At 38.7% G+C, this 19,275-nt stretch overlaps 2 protein-coding genes across 4 annotated transcripts in view; both read left to right on the forward strand.

Annotated features, from left to right (window-relative positions):
* Positions 1–19,275, forward strand: part of Ror (tyrosine-protein kinase transmembrane receptor Ror) — a 236,107-nt gene that overhangs the window by 63,984 nt on the left and 152,848 nt on the right. The window lies entirely within an intron of this gene.
* Positions 12,039–19,275, forward strand: part of LOC148937946 (uncharacterized) — a 45,497-nt gene continuing 38,260 nt past the window's right edge. For 2 of the 3 annotated variants that reach the window (XM_089080564.1, XM_089080551.1), the window contains exons 1-2: positions 12,039–12,171; positions 16,628–16,704. In XM_089080564.1, the coding sequence (XP_088936690.1) occupies positions 12,116–12,171; positions 16,628–16,704 (133 nt within the window). In that variant the 5' untranslated portion in view covers positions 12,039–12,115. Of the gene's footprint in view, positions 12,172–12,207; positions 12,324–16,627; positions 16,705–19,275 lie in introns of those variants that run through there. The other variant, XR_016140087.1, reaches the window with a different exon arrangement.

Consider the following 19,275-nt stretch of genomic DNA (forward strand, 5'->3'; position numbering starts at 1 on the left):
GATGATGTGTGATGTTTTCGTCGAACACGTTGGTCCTTTAAAAATATGCTAATGTAAAAGAAGGAAAGCGATGAAGCAGTTTGCTGATAAGCGCTGTCAGATCGAGGTGTATGATGCGGTAATTATTAGTTGACTCCATGAAGTAGAACGTCTTTTTGTAAATTCCATGCAATCTTTGACGTTGACTGAAGCTTCACTCTCGTCGTTCTTGTCGTTAATAACCTGGAAAAAATGTATGCATCAGAAATTACATATAACAACTCTTTCCTTATATAATTATTTTTTAAATATTATGCGTAATGAGTTTGTTTAATATAAAAATATATTTAAAATGATGATGTATTGTAATATCATGTTTAAATAATCTATATTTTGACGTGTATTAAATAGACTGCTTTGCTCGCTGCAACGTTGAAATCGATCGATGTAGTTGTAAGAACTGTCGCGAATGGAAGTTTTATTTCCTGAGCGAGATTTTGATCGCGAAAGAAGTCATGAGAAATACTAGAGTTGTAGCAAGTCTCGCAGGATGTTGTACGTGATTTAAAAGCTTCTCGACAGCTTCGCTTAGAGGATCGCTTCACGTATCGTAGAACGCGGAATATCCGACACGCGTGTCGAGTAAATGCGCGGAATGGCAAAACATTCCGCTCTTATGTGGAGAAGGAAGCGAGTATCCGCTTTGAAAGATGCTTTTTTCGCGATGTTGCTCTCTCAGCATTTTCTCTCTCTCTCTCTCTCTCTCTCTCTCTTTCTCTCTCTCTCTCTCTCTCTATCTCTATCTCTCTCTCTCACTCTTGGCCGTTCTTCTTACGACACTCAAAGTCTGGGGAATGACATCAAAGAGGATCGCGCAGCAAAGCAGGTGCATATCCTCGATCGCTTGTTGTTGCCTTGTTCTGAAAGCAGACACAAAGAACGACAAAGAGAAAGCACAGGAAGGAGAGAAAAATATAAAGTAGAGACAGAAACAGAAATTTATCATATTCTAAGGAAAATTAATTGGGATATGCAGAAAGTTATAAATTGTCGAAATTGAGAATAAAATGAAAAAAATTTCATACAAAAGGGATTAATTAAGATTAAGAAATTAAAGGATGTAACCGTAGAGTATTTTGTATTCTGTATTATATGAGAAGTGTAAGCGCATTCTAAAGTTTTAATATTTTTCTTTTGAATCTGAAGTTGAATCTGAATTTGAATCTGAAGTTGTGCAAAAAGGAAAATAAAAACCATGTCAAAGACTGAGATACTACGAATGTAGAAAAAACAGAATAAGCTGAAAGAAAAAAAAAAAGAAGAAGGCGGTTTCTTTCACACACCCAGCTAACTTTCGTAATGATCTTAATTGCTATATAAATTACGACCTCCTCGTATTTACGTTAGAAACTTGTAATTATCTCTGGAATATTTTACGCGATAATTAGAAAAAGAGCGAAAACTTTATGCTTCGTCATACGTTTGCTGACTTTCTTGATGAAGTTGAGCCTTTAATTAACGTCGACGGAAAATGATAAAAAGGTAAATGACAAAAGAAAAACTTTTCCCTCGCTGAAGTATCACGCTGAAAGAAGTAATTTGCGCGAAACGTATAAATATATGAAGATATCGCGAAATGAAGTCAGAGTGGTAAAGTCCGAGTGTGTTTTATGACAGAAAGACAAGATTATGTCGATGCGGCCTTACAGCTGATATTCGATTTGAACGCATTCCAAGTAGCAGGTGAGACATGATTCATGACTCACGTCCAGCATGAAAATTAACATTGGATTTTCGTCGACGAAAATTATTTACGAAACGAATTATACCTCAAGAAATCTATATAAAGAAAATTCATTACTGTATTTTCACTTAACATTCCTCGAAAATGATTAATCAGATTCTCATCTTTATAGGATATTTTTGTAACCGTCTAAAATATTAGCACATGTCAAAATACATTTAATATTAATTTCACGACATATTTGTCATTTCATTGAATATTTTAGCGATCCAAACTGGGAAAAATTTATATTTTAGAGATTTAAACTTTTGCTATTATTCATTTCTCTTGATAAATTATTGTTACTCTTTATTCGACAAAATCAAATTGATCTGTTGAAAATTTTCATCACAGTTATCGAGAGTTAATTATACTTTTCGTGCATCAAAATAGATCAATCCCGCCTAATTAAACGTATTTTATTTATATCGCTAATTTCATTTGTGCGAATGATTAATGAATTTCTCAGGAGCCAGATGATGCAGCTATTTATAAACAAACGCGTCGCGTGCAAAGCGCCGGCGGCATAGCTTTCGCAAAATAAAATGCTTATGAAACGCTCTGCCGACTGGGGCTGTTCGCGCCCTCGCAATCTAACGAGGTAGGACGCGAGGTTCTACCTTTGATGCGAAACGCGCGCTGATGGGATGTAAAGGAGACCAGAAGTTATAACATGCAACAATTACTCTTTTAAGCGTGACGATGCGACAGAATGGCGGGGGCGATGTATCTCCTTTGTAACGCAAACTTCAACAGTACGAAAGTTTTCGCACTGCCGGGCAAAAACTTAGGGCTCGTTACGAGGTGTACATTTGCATGACATTTATCACAACTCTTGTGAGGATCTTTAAGATATGTGCCAGCACGACCGGATAAAGCCGGAAGGATTAATGAGGATGTCTTTCTTCCATCCCACCCTCTCTCTCTCTCTCTCTCTCTCTCTCTCTCTCTCTCTCTCTCTTTTTGTTGCCACGCTCGCACTTCGCACGGTATTAAGACGAAATATATATTCGCTCGACTCTTAACTCCTTGCTACTTTGGCGTCATCTCTTTGGCAATGTTGTTGCTTTTAATGCTTTCGCGGAAGAATATTCGTCGTCGGAAATACATAATACGTAATCTTTATTATGCAACTATCTCTTAATATGTGGCTTGAAAAGAATTGAATTCTTATTTGACTAAAAAAAAATTGCGATAATTTGAAACGTGTTTTGTAAAAAATTAATAAAATATTTCTGATATACAGCACTTAGATGTGAAATATTAGTATAAACGAGATTATAAGTTTTATGCATAGGTATATTGGCACGTTGTTATTTTATTGCTTGAAATAATTTTTCTCATCTCTTTTCCTCTTTTTATTCGTGATTAGAATAGACTTGATCTCATTCATGAAATGTTTTTTTCGGAAGCTCTTGCACGTGAAATGTTATAGCACCTATCGGTCACCTGGTGACCGTGCAATTTTAACGATTTCCGGTCTCGTTCGACGAATATACATTTGGCAGCCATGTATTACGCGAATATCGATATAAACCAGACATCGATTCTAACATGCGATACCGTACAGTTTCTTAATACCAAATATTGTAAAATAGTAAATTTCAGTATAAATTTAAGTAATAAGTATATGTATATTATATGTAAGATGTAGAGATCGTTTATTATATATATTATAATTCAAATATATACATAATCAATATAAAAAGCCGAGATAAGTTTTAAACAATGCGATAGTAGATGGTATTGATCGGCAGACAGGATCTTGGATGTCTTATATTTTTGTATTTTTCTTAATTGAATTTATATTTATAAATTACAATTGTTTAATATCGCGAACTATGTGTCGTTATTAATAGATTCGATTTCGGCAGCAGCTCAAAGCTGTCTTCTTAAATCAGTAATCAAATCTGAAAATCGATTACATTATATCTTGTCTGTTGATGTCTATTCCATTGTCTAAATTTATATATTTTGATTATAATGTAGTATAATATTGTATATTTCAATTTTCAAAATTTCAAGTGCTAAAGATATTTTCTCCTCATGTATGAAATAAAGAAAATATATTTTACTCTTTATTTTACTTATATTATATATAGAATATATAGAAAGTTATTTCTAAATTAGGAAAATTGACGAAAAAGTAGAAATAAATTTGCCAGATATTTTGAAATTTTTTTCGCGCTATAATACGTTTAGGACTTTTATTTTTCGAATTACGCAATGTTGATGTGTGCGAAACCGGTTCAGTCTTCGCTCGCAAGCGTGTCTGCGTAGCGTGAAACGTAAGCGGTGCAGCGGCCGTGACGCCTCGTGCGAAAATCGAATTTGCACCGTGAAGTGCGAGATCGGGACGTTATCGGCCAGCCGGCGTGTGCACAAATTTAACGATTTCCGGGCGGATTGCTTTCGGCGTAACGCGTCGTTTCGCCCGAAGGTCGACGCGAGCCAGACCTCCCGCGATTCGAGACCTCGATCCGAATGATCGGCCGCGTTGGAATGGAATCGATGACGGGGCGTGTTATTATTAAGCGAAGCGATGACGGGTTGTCGATCGCGAAATGATTTGCGCTGTCGACGTCTACCGCGCTTTTCTGCATCATGTTAAAGGGAATCTTCTCACTTACGAACGCATCGCCGTGCTGTTTGAAAATGAAGCTAAAGTAAATTCTCCGTTTTGTTTCTCCTCCGTAATGGGCATACGTAATCGTGCGCCGTTATTTCCTAAAAGAAAATTAACACATTAATTATTTCATCAATACGAGGGATTGGTTTACTTTTTTTAACATTGAAAAGAATTTGTTTACTATTTATTAAAATTGATAATGGCTAATAAAATCGTCATTATAGTAAAGAGCTCATAAAAAAGTTTAGTATTTGAAAATGTTGATTAGCGTGTCTTTGTGAATCAAAATTAATTTAAAAATTTCTCAAAATTATATATTAAAGTTCTATTTTAGTATAACAAAATTGTTGAACTCAGACTTCATTTCAATGATAAATTTAGTTCAAAAACAGATCCAGTCTGCAGTTCTTGTCAAAGAACGTATAGTTCAAAGAGGCAGCAATTAACATTCAGCAGGAACACTCTGTAGAACATGTCGATGGCGTTCATGACACATAGTCGAGGCAACGACGGGCCCATGGATTACACGCGCGACACGTGTCGCCGACGCGTTTACCGGCGTGACGTTAACACGTGCATCGTCGCGGTTTCTCGTCGTGCATCGTTGCAGCGCGTCTCGCAGTGCGTAAGTGCCGGGCGGAAATGCGTGTACATCGCGGTTTCGATGCGCGTCGCGAATGATTTACACGCGGTCGCGTGTACCAGCGTGTACCAGCGTGTACCAGCGTGTACCAGCGTGCACCGGCTGCTGCAAGCCGTTGCCCGCGCAGATGCGACACGGAAGATTTAATTTTCCGAGCGCGATCGTTAATTCGATCCGATTCCCGGCGTTCGATTTGCCGGTTTTAATTATTGCTCGCAAGTTCCGCGGCACGTTTTTCTCTTTTTACCGTAAAATTCTGCTCGAGGCAGACCCCGTCCAGACCCCGATATATCCGTCATCGATAGAAAACATGTCGGAGGTAACGAAGAGGATGGTTTCGACGTGGATGCCGCGCACCATTCTCGGGGCTTTTCATTCAGAACGAGTCGTGTCCAATTAAGCGAGATGCCTCATGCGCGCTTCGTTTATTCATAATGCGACATGTTTCATCGATATTTCGCCTCTGGAATCTAAAAATGGAAGTGTACCAAACTTTTGATTCATGTTTGTTATCAATAACATCTTGACTCCAAATTTAATAAGAGAATAATATGATAATAATGATATTTTACAATTTTATTACATAAAATTAATAGGGCATGTAAACGTGAAATAACAAATACTTGAATTATTAGCAATTATTTTTGAAAATATTTTACTAATCTTTTTACAACTACAAAGAAATCTATATATTTAAAAATTATTTTCTGAAAAATTTATTTCTGAAAAGTTTTATAAAAGAAAATTCTCCTAAGACTCCTAAGATCGAGTTCGCCGACAGTTGCCTTCTTTATTCTCTAATTATTTTCTGAAAATTATGACTCGCGCATTTGGAACTCAAAAAAAAAATGTTTATAGATTGATTTTTATAGTAGAATTGATAGTTTTTAACAAGTATATAAATTACGCAGATATCTCTTTATCTTCACTACAGCCTATTAGACGAATAAACGAAAAATATGCGCAATAAAAGAAGTCACATGGGACACGATTGAGTTACCCTCTTCGAATAAGAATGTCTAATAATAGTAATAAAATGAAGTGGAGATGTACTTAGATGCCTCACGAGGAATGCTAACGAGATGGTCTCATTTGCAATTCCGGTATACTTTAGGAAACGTTGGAAATACATACAATACAAGCCAAGTCTCGCAGAAGTCACTTCGCTTCGAGGCAATCCGGATTCGCGACGGTGCCATGGACGCGGTTAATTGAATTCAATCGAAAATGCTTGCCTAATTGCAGCGTCAAGCTTTCGTAAGCCTCGTCTTCGGAAGTTCGCTGTTCCTCTCCCCTCCCTCTCATAGTCCATCCTCTCTTTCTCGCGCTCGTTCTCCCTCGATTCGCCTTCCATCTTGGAAGTGGGACTGAACTTTCAAGTTTATGGAACTGAATCTTAAGCGGCCGACCCTCCAATTTAAACTTGGGTTGCGATGCTATCGTTCTGCCCTTGAAAGCGGGTTACCTCTGCCGGCGCGAGGACGCAGCCGTGGGTCGTACGTCCCCTCGGATCGTACGTCTTGGCAGTGACTCATGAATCATTTCGACATGGAGACCGCGATGTGCTTCTCTCATATATACGTTGAAGCCCTTTTACGTATTTACGGTAACATTTCAGATTTGGCATTATACAAGATTTATCGCAAAATAGAGTTGACGGATTTTCTTTGAGGAAGAAATCGATTCTTCTTTTTCACACGAACATTATTATTTATCATTTGCCACTCTCAACGTTGAATTCCCTCGCCCCGTATACGATATCTGTCAAACTTGTTTTCCTATCCATTTGAATTTCTTCTTTGTTCGTGAGACGTTCTCCTCTTACTTAGAAGTATTTGGATTTATTACGTTTACTTTGATCATTGATTTATTATGGTAGTACTAATGCACAGTAGTAGTATTAATGCAAGCGTTTAACACAGCACAATACCGAAAAGTATAATCAAACTCAAACTTTTATATTTTTCTCCCGCTAGAAAATTATTTGCAGAACGATTCCACCGAGCTTAATTCATTTTTAATGACTTCTCGCGCTCGCGACGCAGGCGAAAGTGCAAAAATAAGCTGCTCGCTCGAAACCGACAGCACCAGACAGCCTTCGCTGCTCTATGCGATTTGCCCCGAGACTGATTTTTCGAGTATACGTCCGACCTGTCAACGGCCTGATGGAGCGGGGAAAGACTCCAAGAAAAACGAACGATCGCCGAGTTAGAAATGAATCATCGGCCGGTTCGTAACGCTACCATCGCCGAGATTAATTCATCGTCGACCGCTCGTTATTACGGTCGGCGGCCGACAGATTGGTTGGCATGAAGGAAAAAAAGCTTTTACGCGGCATTTTCGTGCTCGGGAACGAACGATCGTTCCAGGCCATGAGCTCGCGGCGTTGAAAGCTTGATCGTCGGAGAGAAAGAAAGTGAGAGGTGCCCCACGTGGTGCTCTCACGACAATTTGGAATTTCATAGGCACGCTACTCTTCACACGCGACAGAAATAACTTGAGGGCATCCCGTATGAACGCGGCCTGACAGCGCGGCGTGTAAACACCCAAGTAGTCGGCCAATTGGTCGGGCCGCTGGGAAACAGATACTTCAAAAAGTTCTTCCCGTAGAATCTTCGCAAGGGGCAGGAGAAGAATATAGGCCTTTTAATATTCGGCGCTAAGCATCTTAGCAGTTGAACCGCGAGTTGACAAGTTCCGGACAAGTAAAACGTGAATTTCGCTAACAATAGCTTTAATTTAAGCCATTTATTCTCAATCGCTCGTAATTCAGGAATCGCGAAGTTGTCCTGAAGACTTAATATATAAAAAAGTTTCCTTTCAATTGAGTTAAGAAACTGAAAAAAGCTGAAGCTCAGGAGAGAACCCGATATAAAATATATTGTTACATTATATTTTACGATATTATATCCGCCGTGCTGTTGAAGCAAAGATTCTCTTCGCAGCGACTTAAAACTTTCCGGGTTTAGTGTACCGCTCGAAAGAGTTCTATTCACGATCGTTCGACGAAGTTTTTAAAGAAGCTCGCATTTTTATGCTGCACACGCTGCACTTACGTGTCGCAAAATAAATTTCCTTGTCGTGTTCCCACGTTTACTGTCGCGTTTACTGTTTGCGGTCGCGCACAGCAGCCTCGGAGACGCTTTACGAAGTGCGGATTTACGAATGTCGGTCCGCCGAATCCTCGCGACGCTTGTACGACGATCATAAGAGAATTTTATTGTTACGACATTGTATCTCTGTCGTACATGACATGGAACGTCGTAGCGTGTCGTTTATGTCCGAACAATCCCGAGCGTGACTACTTAAATGTCTACATCGGTTGTCTGACTCATAATGGCAATAGCTCCTCGTATACACAAGAGAAACGTTCTCCTTTCAGATTCTTTAAATCCCTCCAAAATTTTTTTATTAATATCTTTTATTTATATCTACCTACATTATAGAATTTTAGTATTATTTATGTTCTTTATATTTCCAATGAAAATACAATTCTAGATTTAATTTTTCAATCTTGTCAAATTAAAAATTAATTTGTTATTATAAAAACATTACAAATGAAATACGCTTACGTTTTTTACATAAATATGGGAGTTGCTCCAAAATTATTGATTTTTTTTTTTTTGAAGATATAAACACCGATGTTGAAGACGAATCAAAGATAGTTTTTTATCGTGTCATTGCGAAACTTCGCTGATATTGCGCTTCTAGATGCAGTAGTTCTTCGTTCTGCAATCAAAAATTGTCGGGAAGAAAAATGAAAGGATTAAATGAAGTACGAAACGAACGTCGACCACATTACGATGAAACTCGATTTCACGACGGGGGAAAAAAAGATTCTAATTGTGTTGAGCGCAGTCGCTGCGGCGTGTAGCGCGATAAAAGGATCGGTAGTAAAAAGCAGCGAGACGGCTAAGAGACGGAGGAGAGGTACTTTTACTAGAGAGATGCTGTTACTGTCCTGGTTTTCGCGAGCGAATGTCTCCATGTTCACCTTCGCGTAGGGCAGTTGATAAATACACGCGCAATTTGACGCGGTCGCTAAAAAGGACCCTTTCCCGTACAATACCTTTACTCCATGCTCGTGTTAACATTTAGCGGTTCGCGACACGCTCCTTACGTTTTTCTTCATGCGCATTCAAGTTTTATACGCTAAATCCGAGATGATTTCTCCGAGATCAACATTGAGAAACTGAACGAAAACGAATGTACGAATGCTCGAATTGATTAAAATAATTGGCTTACTTAGGGGTAATATTTGATTTTGACAAATATAAAGAGCGCGTGATAAATTTATCAGCTTAATATAATATTTGCTCTCGTCATGTATTATTTTGTTACATTATTTAAAAGATCACCGCGAAAAGGAAAATTAATCCTCAGCGATAAATTTCCGAATAAACTGCGTTAGCGATAGGCAGACGGTAATCCCGAAGAGAACAAAAGAAAAGCCGCGTCCGCACTCCTAACCAAAGCCTCCATCGCCGGCAATGTAAACACCTGGATATATATAGCGACGAGAGAAAACGGCGAAAAGTTTTAGCGACTGACTCTGACAATCCTCAGACGTCTGACAGGATGTATATGGGTCAAAAATAGTTGTTTTCTATAAAAGAAAACTCGTAATTAATGATGACGTAATTGAATCAATTATTGTAATTTGAATTTTTGTAAATATTAATTCCGAATCTCACAATTCATATTTCATTGATTTGTTACATTTTTATTAAAATTTTTTTTTTTACAGTTTAAAAGCAGTAACATTGCATCTTTAACAAGTTGAGTGGTAGGAGAGGTTTAAAACGCTTGTTGAAAATTTTAATTTTAGATATAGAGCTTGTATAGTTGTAATTCCAACCGCGAAATTACTAGCAACAATGTGTATTCGTCTTTCAGACACCATATATATAACTCGCGCAGACATTTTCCAATTTTTCAGAATCAGTCTGTAACGTGATTTCATCTCTTGTCCGTGTCGTTTTTTCTCTTTCCCGCTCGCTTTCCGCCACAGAAATTCTTTACGTCCGCGAGTATCTTCGGGCACGTTTCCGGAACCGAACGAGAGATCGGAGATCGGTTATTTTTCTTTCTCTTTACGCCGGGATAACCCCGAGTTTTCTTGGTTCTGTCCGCTTTATTGCCTCGCCTCGCTCATCTTCTTCTTGCCCCGTAGCAGCACGGATGAGCAGAACGCGCCTTTCGATTCTAATAGAACGTCGTAAAACCGCGACGACGTCATGAAAACTGCGGAAGACGATGCAGCGGGAAACATTCTTCAGAGCGGCCATTCTCGATCTCGTGTGCATCCCGGAGCCCGTCGCTTTTCCAATTTCTTTCAACTCCACATCTCTCGACTCCCACGCTTTTTCTACGCTGATTTTTTGCAAGGAATCTGCCGGACATATGAGAAATATCCACGAGGAAAAGAACATCGGATGAACATCGGATCGTTAATAATACGCTGATTGAAACGTCCATGATAGAAATTGTCATGTCCATTTGATTTTATTAACGCATATCTTTTCATTTATTATAAATACGTAATTATCGCATTAATTTTGATTTCTTAATATATTTTAACGATCTATTCGGTGGTTGTTAATTATTATGTTAATCATATTAAGATTAATTTTATCGGTGACGATTAGATTTACTTTATCAGATTTCTTTTCCATTTTCTCATTATTTCTGATTTCAGAAAGAAATAGTTATATCTTAGAGATAAAGTTAAATGACGCCAATGAAACTAGATGTTAATTTATGCGATTATATATCACCACTATCGGACCTAGCAAAGATTATAAAGGTACACCAATAACCGTAAGATTACTCCCTCTGTAATCATCGGATAGTAAAGGCACATTTGGACACTTTTTCAACCCGGGGGACTGCGACAGCAACCCATCTGACTGTCATCATCTCTGTCCTCTTCCCCCTTTTCCTTTTTCAAACGTAAAAGTTCCTCTCTTTCCTTCTCTCGTTCTACCCTTTTTCCCCAAGCTTCGTTACGTCACGTCAAATCACGTTTGACCCCCGCTTTTCTTTACACCCGGACGGGAAGACGGGAAGTTTCTTTAGCACGTACCTTTTTCTTCTTCTTTCTCTTCCACTTTCGCGATTTTTTTTTATTCGCACTGTCCGTCGTGCTCGTCGTCGTCGTCGTCGTTGTCGCCGCCGTCGCTGTTGTCTTCCTCTTTCTCTTCCTCCTCCTCTTCCTCCTCCTCTTCCTCCTCCTCCTCCTCCTCCTCCTCCTCCTCCTCCTCTTGTTCCTCTTGTTTCTCTTGTTTCTTTCCGCGGCCACAGCCGTACGGAATTCGAACCGGGGTTCGATTTGGCGGCACCCGGTTGGAGCTGGTCGGCATTACTGCGTTCGAGTAGACTGCTCGCACCCGAAGTCTACCTCCTTCTCTACCTCTCTCTATCTTTCTCTTCTTCGTCTCGTTTAGCGTCCCTCCGCCTCTCTTCCTTCTCCGTTCTCTCCTTCTCCCTCCGCGTTGTCCGCGTAGCTTCCTCCCTTGCCCTCTTTCTCTCACCTTTCGCGTTTTTCCCTTCCCCTCTTTGCCTCTTATTCCCGCTTTTGTAAACGCTCCGTGACCCGTCTCAATTCTCTTTCTCTCCTCCGCATTTTCCGGCGATGCTGTTCTCCCACCTCGAGATCTTCTCTCTTTCTCTTTTCTTGCTCTCGTACCATCCTTCTTCTTCACGCCAGCTGCTTTTCTGTCTCTTTCTCTCTTACGAGGCGCTATCTTACCGATCTAAAATTACCCTAGAACCGATGAACGTTTGCTCCCCCTTCCTCTCTCTCTCTCTCTCTCTCTCTCTCTCTCTCTCTCTCTCTCTCTCTCTCTCTCTCTCTCTAAATCTTCTCTTACTGCTTTTCCCCCTGCGGCTTTCAACGCACACGCCGTCTTCCGTCATGGACGCGTAGCTTGCATGCCTGTCTGAGATGAGCGACTCATCCCTGAGCACGATCGGTCGCTTAGATCAGATTTACAGATCGGTATTTTGACACAAAGTGTAGTTGTTGATCAATTCAGTGACAGACGACAGGCGATTTGAGAATGATTTGCAAGAACGAAAAATGGAGAATATAATTTTTTTGAGAAGACAAAGTGAAGTAGTGAGATTGGAATCAGCGTGCGGTGTTCTCTGCTATTTATTTTTAAAGTTTTTTTTTTTTTTTTTTTTTTTTTTATTAATAGAGTTACTGTGCAGTGAAGTTGAATATTTTAATGCACAAATAACGAACGTTATCAAATATAGAAGCTATAGTGAATATATACAGAGAAGTATATATAAAGAATAACAAATTGTGTTTTCGCTAAATAATACTATAATTTGATACCGTAATTTTTATCAAAAATTGTATTTTATTTATTATTTTTTTTAATTTCTTTTAAATTATCATATTAATTTTTTAATTTGATATGAAATTTTATAATTTTATAATTTTTTTTATATTTAGAAATTTTTTTTATTTAAAAAATTAAATGGTTAAAAAAATGTACAAAATGTATTGAAATATTTATTAAGATTTTCGATATTGTCTATAACAATTGATCTCCTTTATTTCTTATGCAGAAGATAAAATCACAATGGTCAAGATTAGCCATCGGCGAACTGCTTTCGCGCGCGATTCGCCACGGTAGCCGCCCTTTTTTTAATGGCCTCCGCAATTTTATGCCTTAAAGTGTCGTAAATGTCGTGGCTGACTTATGGCGGTAAAAGATGCGGAAAGGCACGCACGCTATGCAAATTCCCGCGGCGCGTTTCACGCACCATAAACTTACGAATGACCGGGGGACAGTCGCCCAATTCGCAAGTGCCTTACCTTTGACTATTACTATACCATGCATTTATTAACAACGATCTAGTTTGTTATCTCCGGAATATTGTTCTGGACTCGAATAGTAGAAATATTTGTACATTCCATTTTTAAAGTGTCGCGACGCTGCAGCTGGCTCGAATGTTTATTTTTTTACACGCATTGCAGTTTATTCCAGCAATGTTCCGTGTTTGTTGCAACGCTCGTGCAGCGTTTAATGAGCTTACGCGCAAGTTGCAAGATAGCAGACAATGATATGATAAATCGCATGAAATTCGAGAATCACATAAGAAATTAAAAAGTTTCAAGTTTATTAATTCTGTTGCATTGCTGTTATTAAAATTACGATCGTTACTCCATAGCAATTATTTTTATTCCATAGATGATTTTAAGGAAGTTTATTGATTCTCAATTCTCTGAAGGCATGCAAATGAGACGCGTGCAAATACGATAGGTTTTGCTTTATTTGCAATACATATTATTTCCGTGATTCGCGTCGCGTTGGATCAACTTGATCGCGGATGAGATTTTCATCATCGCGAAGCGTTTCACGCTTCGGAGTTCTATATCCGACTCGACACTGTGTTCCGCATTTGGCCAAATAGAATATCGCGGACTCTCCAAAAAGAGATTCAAGATTGTTGGCTGCAGTTCGCGCGGCGATCTCGATTTAGGCGCTTGACATATTTCCACGCAACCTCTGGCTTCGTGTATATCTGAACGCACCTGTCCCATCCTCCTCCTCCGTTTTCCTCCGTTCTGGCCTCCCACTACGGTGGAATCCGAGTATTTCGTATCTCCGAGGAGGATCCACTTCGACTGCGATTCGCGCGCATATCCGCGTGTTACTGCCCGGCCTACATCCCAGGTTAAATCCACGGAGGCTCGGTGACGAATGGCTCTTCGCGCGGATTCCGCGCGATCGCGCGAGAAAATTAGCGACCTATTCCGTTTCATTTTATCCCGATAATGATACGAATAAAATTTGCGAGAAAAAGTGCATTATAAATGTAATAATTAGCATTGTAATAATTACGATAATTGTAATTACATATAAGGAAATAAAAATATTTCCTAATAAACCATTTTTTACAAACTTATCTTTTAGGAACTATTTTGAATCAAATGTAATTTGTTATTTAAAAATATAAAAATATAAAAATTTATTATTTCGTTATTAAAAATATATATTTTCTTTGAAAAATTTGCCACATGCACATAATAAGTTTTATTAATAATGTTTATTATTTGACAATTAATTACGACAGCCGTACTTACATAATAAAAATTTTATTTTGTATTGCTTATGATATTAAAAATATTTGTAAATAAAATTATTAGTATTATTAGTAGCAGATTGTTTAATTATAGAAAAGGAAAGGATTATAAAAGAAACACAATTATAATTTTAAGCAAAGTTAAATATAATTAAAAAATTACGATCGTATAAATTGTCCAAAGTGCAACCAATACCTCTCTAAGAAATAAACATCTAATTTTGTCTTATTTTTAAGCGCATTGATCTTCTTGCCATTTGAACCCACGCCAAAACGTAATAAGTCGCGGCAAGAATTCCAGGCGTTTCCGCGCGATTGGCAAAGATTTCCGCGGCGGGGGAAAAAAAAAAAAAAAAAAAAAAACAGGAAAAGGAAGTCTCGCCGAAAATCGACGAAACCTCGCGGCTTTCATCGTGACGTGCGACAAAGTTGCGCAAAGTTTGATCGAGTGCGCTGATTTTCTCGTGGCGCGCGGTGGCCACTGAAATTTCCATTATTACACATTCAAGTACCCGCGAACAATGTACACCGTCGCGATAAGCGCGCGCGAGGATGATAATTACTTCACAAGCAGGGAAATCAGAGAAGTTTACTTCGCTCGAGTTCCGAGTGTGCCGATGTTACCACCGCCGCGCTGGGAGTACTCGCGGAGTGCTGCAACTTATGCGTATTGCCACAGGAAATTGTGAACTTCGGCGGCACCCCCCCCCCCCCCGAAGTTCCACTGGCCTCATCCAGAATCAAGAAAGCAACCTTAGCGCGCGGCTTAATCAACTCGCGTACGCGACGGGTTTTAACTCCGTGTAACCGAAGTATTTCCGGAGAAAATTTGATGAAGCACGGAGAATACTAATGAATGGAACCGGAATATCTGGCTTATTAATATTAAAATGTTCTTTTTTTTTAATTTTTTATATTGTAAAGAGATATTGCAGAGATAAGGTATTATTATTATTATAAATAATATAAAACTGTTACTTCGTAATATTTATGGAATATCATAAGTAGAAAAAAATTGATCTAATCTAAAAGTGAAATATTTAGTTCTTAAATGTTAGAGACTAATATTAAGATGATTCAGTTTCGCTATTTCTTCTATTTTATTAAATTGATTTTATGCGAGATTTTTAGTTAAAAGTTTTATTAAGACTTTAAAATTTTAATTTTATTTTTACGCGGTATCTTGTTTACTTCACTTGATATCGTGTATTTCATGAATGTACAGTTGAAGAATGTGCAATTTCAATTGAAATTGTCAAATGAATCAACGATCGAAGTTTACCGTCGTTCATTTTACGTTAATCCGAGATACGTCTGTACTTTCTAGGAAGTTAGTTTCATCGCGTATCGAGACACGATTTTGATGAGTCCTTTCGAGCGCATTTAATTTTCTCGAAACTCTCCCTGACCGAATAGAGAAACGTCGCTTTACGAGCCGACGATTTATCGCGTGCACGTATGGAACGACATGTATGAGACCTATCGGCTGTTGCAAAGGAGAAAGGAAAGTCTGTGATGGCCTAGCCGGTTATTCATCGGACATTCGACGTCGTTAAAGTCGTTGCCGTCAATGTGGCCTCTGCGTAAAAGCGGCTTTTTCCCCCTCCTTCGTCTCTTTACGACTGTCGTCCCGATCGGTTGCACGACCGTGAACGAACAAATTGGCTACGCGAGGCGGCGGATTATTTTCGTAATGGACAAACTCGCGTTTAATTTTATTTTTGCGAAACTCCTCGTTACTTAGGAGCGCATTGAGCGCTCGATATGGCGGCGCAACGATGCATTTGTCGCTCGAACATCTGAGACATATCGCTCTCAATTAATCTTAAACTGGATTCTGATTATTTTACTTTGCAAATTATTTTTTAACAGCATCTTACTTAGAGAACGAAACCTGTTTGCACGCGCAACTTTCGCTTTCTTCCTATTGTACATTACTCGCTCGCTGATTCTATTTTTACGCGTTATTCACGTTAAATCTCACAGAAATAATATTTTCCACAAACACAACAATGAATCATCCATACTCGTACGCTCATGCATACTCATACAAGCGTATTTTCGCGTCGTTAATTAAATTTCCACGCGTGCGCATACGAAACAAAGGGCCTTCATTGAGCGTTCTTGCCGACGATTGCTCCTATTTGCGATCGTGGAGGTCCGCCAACAATAACGCATAATTTTTGCGGAGGGCGGAGAAAACGATTAGCGGGAAGAGGGAGGGCCGGCCGGGACGCCGGCGAAAAATTTCATATTCGACGTCAGCGCGGAAAATGCATATGCATACATGCGGCATATATTTCTCCGGTTTGCAACCGCATATATTTGTGCGCGTGCCAGGCGCGCGCCTAAATAGGAGAGCCATCCCGGCAATCCTTGCCGTCCTTGTCCCGGCCGTACATTGTACCTCCGTTTCCCATCCCGCATGTCGCCTCCTTTCCTCGCACCCCGTCGAGCTGAGCTTTTAATTAACCCGTTTGTTTGTCCGCAGGTTGGTATTCTTGAATTGTGCGGTCCTATGTGCGCCGGAAGTATGCTGGGGTCACCAGTGTGTATTCCACGATGTGTGTAAGTACGATGTACTTTTGCGCGTGTGTCGGTGTTTGGGGTCGGCGAAATTGCATTTTCCTTCGTCGCACTCGATTCTTCCATCGCCGTTTTGTCAATCCTACTGTTTGCACGACGCACCCCCAAGTATCGCTGTTAAACTTTTATTACGCATTTGACAAATTTTATCCGCAAATTGCGCGAGAAGTTCGATATTGGTCCTTGGAAAGATAAAAATATTATTTTTTTGCATATGTAATGTTATAATAATGTAAGTTGACTAATATATATTTATTTTATTTGCAAAGTACAAAGTAAGAGTAATATTCTTAGAAGATTCTTAAAAGAGTAATATTTTTAGAGAATATTTTTTATAAGCGAAGTAAACATTGGAAAAAACATTCTTAAAAGAATAAAAAGATATTTTCTTTGCTTATCATTTTTGTCAAAATTTCTATGAATATAGTAATATATTATAGAAATTTTGAAAATATTTAAATAATGATAATGCAATTTATGACTAATTTATAAGGATAAAGTTGTTACTAACATATTGTCGATCATTATAATCCCATTCAGTCCAGTCATGTTTCTAGTTTTACGATACGTCAAACTAGAAACGTTCTCTTACACGCATATGGCTTTACCACACTCCAAAGCATATCTTTGTTAACTCCATAAATGCCCTGGGGATTTGAAGAGGATCAAAGAAGCCGTAAATCGACGACCAAGTAGCTCGAATCCTATCGAGAATCCTCACGAGCAATAGTGATGTTCCATCGACATATCTTCTGACATTGTTTCTCGATCGACGTTTTGCGAACGTCGCGCTGTCTTTCTCGCAAAATTTAAAATGATGTTTCTCTGAACTCACGACGTAATTCTAATCCATAGGTGCGAATATTATAGACGAAGCATTTGACAAATTTAATTATATTCTCGTCGAGATGATAGTCTTGACATTGAATGCGTCGATATATCTCATTACAGAAATTTTCTATGACTTCTTTTATTTCGAACTTATATAAAAATGGCTGTTAAAACGATATTTTAATGAGCTCATGCATTTTTATACGGACAGTTAATGAATTTGTCGTAGAGTGCGTTATACTCCATCTGAATAACGGGCATAACTTTTCTTGCTCGGACGCGACGCGGAGTTAATTATAAATTTCATATATCGTATGAACTCAACAATTTTAAAGTCAAACTTGAAATTATTCTGGAAGCGCGTAATATATGACGCGGCAAACAAAAAGAGACAGAGAGAGAGAGAGAGAGAGATAGAGAGAGAGAGAGAGAGAGAGAGAGAGAGAAGGGGGAAGGAGGGACGGAGAGGGAAGTGGAAGAGGAGGAAGAGGAGAAAGCGCAACCGGGTTACAACCAGGCCACGTATAGAAACGAACTACGCGTGCGGATCTAATTTACGCAGACGCAAGTACGCGAGCAACGCTTTCAAAGTAAATTGCATTTCCCTTTGTCGGGCCCGTATCGTCTGCTCCTCGCCGCGGCGCGTCACTATGCACAATACGGGAAAATCAGCACACCATACACGCATGCAGTATCACAAAAAACGAAGGAAAGAGAAAGAGGGAAGGAGAGACAGGAAGAGGGAGGAGGGGGAGAAGGGGAGGAAGAGGGAAAGAAAAAGAGAGACACACAGAGAGAAAAGAAGGGGGAGAGTGAGAGGGAGAGGGGAGAGAGAGAGAGAGAGAGAGAGAGAGAGAGAGAGAGAGAGAGAGAGAGAGAGAGAGAGAGAGAGAGGGGAGGGGAGGTGGAAGGGAGAGCAAGCAACGGGGCTCGTTAAGAGCCCATGAAAACTGTATGGAAAATAAATTGCATGGTCAGCGAAAGCATAGTTGTGAGAGAATTACCGCGCTATGGCTTTGGAGCAATATGCGTCCGTCGTGCACACGTAGAAACGCAGTATTCGCCTATACGTCGGGCAGATTCATCGAGTTAATTAAACTTTCAGGTAATACGTGCTATTCCCGGTAATTTTTTTTTTTTTTTTATTTTAATTGATACTACTCTCCCCATAACCTGGGGCAATAGGATATAACGTCGCGCACAGGAGATATTAAATCGCAATTTAATTGCTAGCTAATTCTTATTCGGCGGAAACAATATACTGTCTGCTGTAGGCATGATAAAATAAATCGTTTTAACATTTTTAGCGGAAGAGAGGCGCGATTATTTATCTTGCGATTATTGATATAAATAATTCATATTTAAGTGTATATACAGAAGAGATTTTTATTTAATACTGTTTAAAAGAAGGTATAATATTTTATTTAAAATCTTTTGATGTATTTTAATGTATGAATTTTTATCTTTAATCTTATTATATTGTTTATAATATTATTTATAATTGTAACTATTTAAGATTAATTTGAAGAAGCTTATATGATAAAAAGAAAATTACAAGAAAATTATTTAAACATTCTCATTTTTCTAATTTAAATTCTTGTAATTTAATTCTAATAATTGCACACGCTATTAGCTCATTGTAGTTCAATATCTAGCTCGATTTCTTGCAAATATAAAGAATAATAGTCGTAAATTCATATCAGATTGAATCTAAAAAGAGTT

Source organism: Pogonomyrmex barbatus, unplaced genomic scaffold (genome assembly GCF_055798465.1).
Source record: "Pogonomyrmex barbatus isolate J1 unplaced genomic scaffold, ASM5579846v1 scaffold1, whole genome shotgun sequence".
NCBI lineage: Eukaryota > Metazoa > Arthropoda > Insecta > Hymenoptera > Formicidae > Pogonomyrmex > Pogonomyrmex barbatus.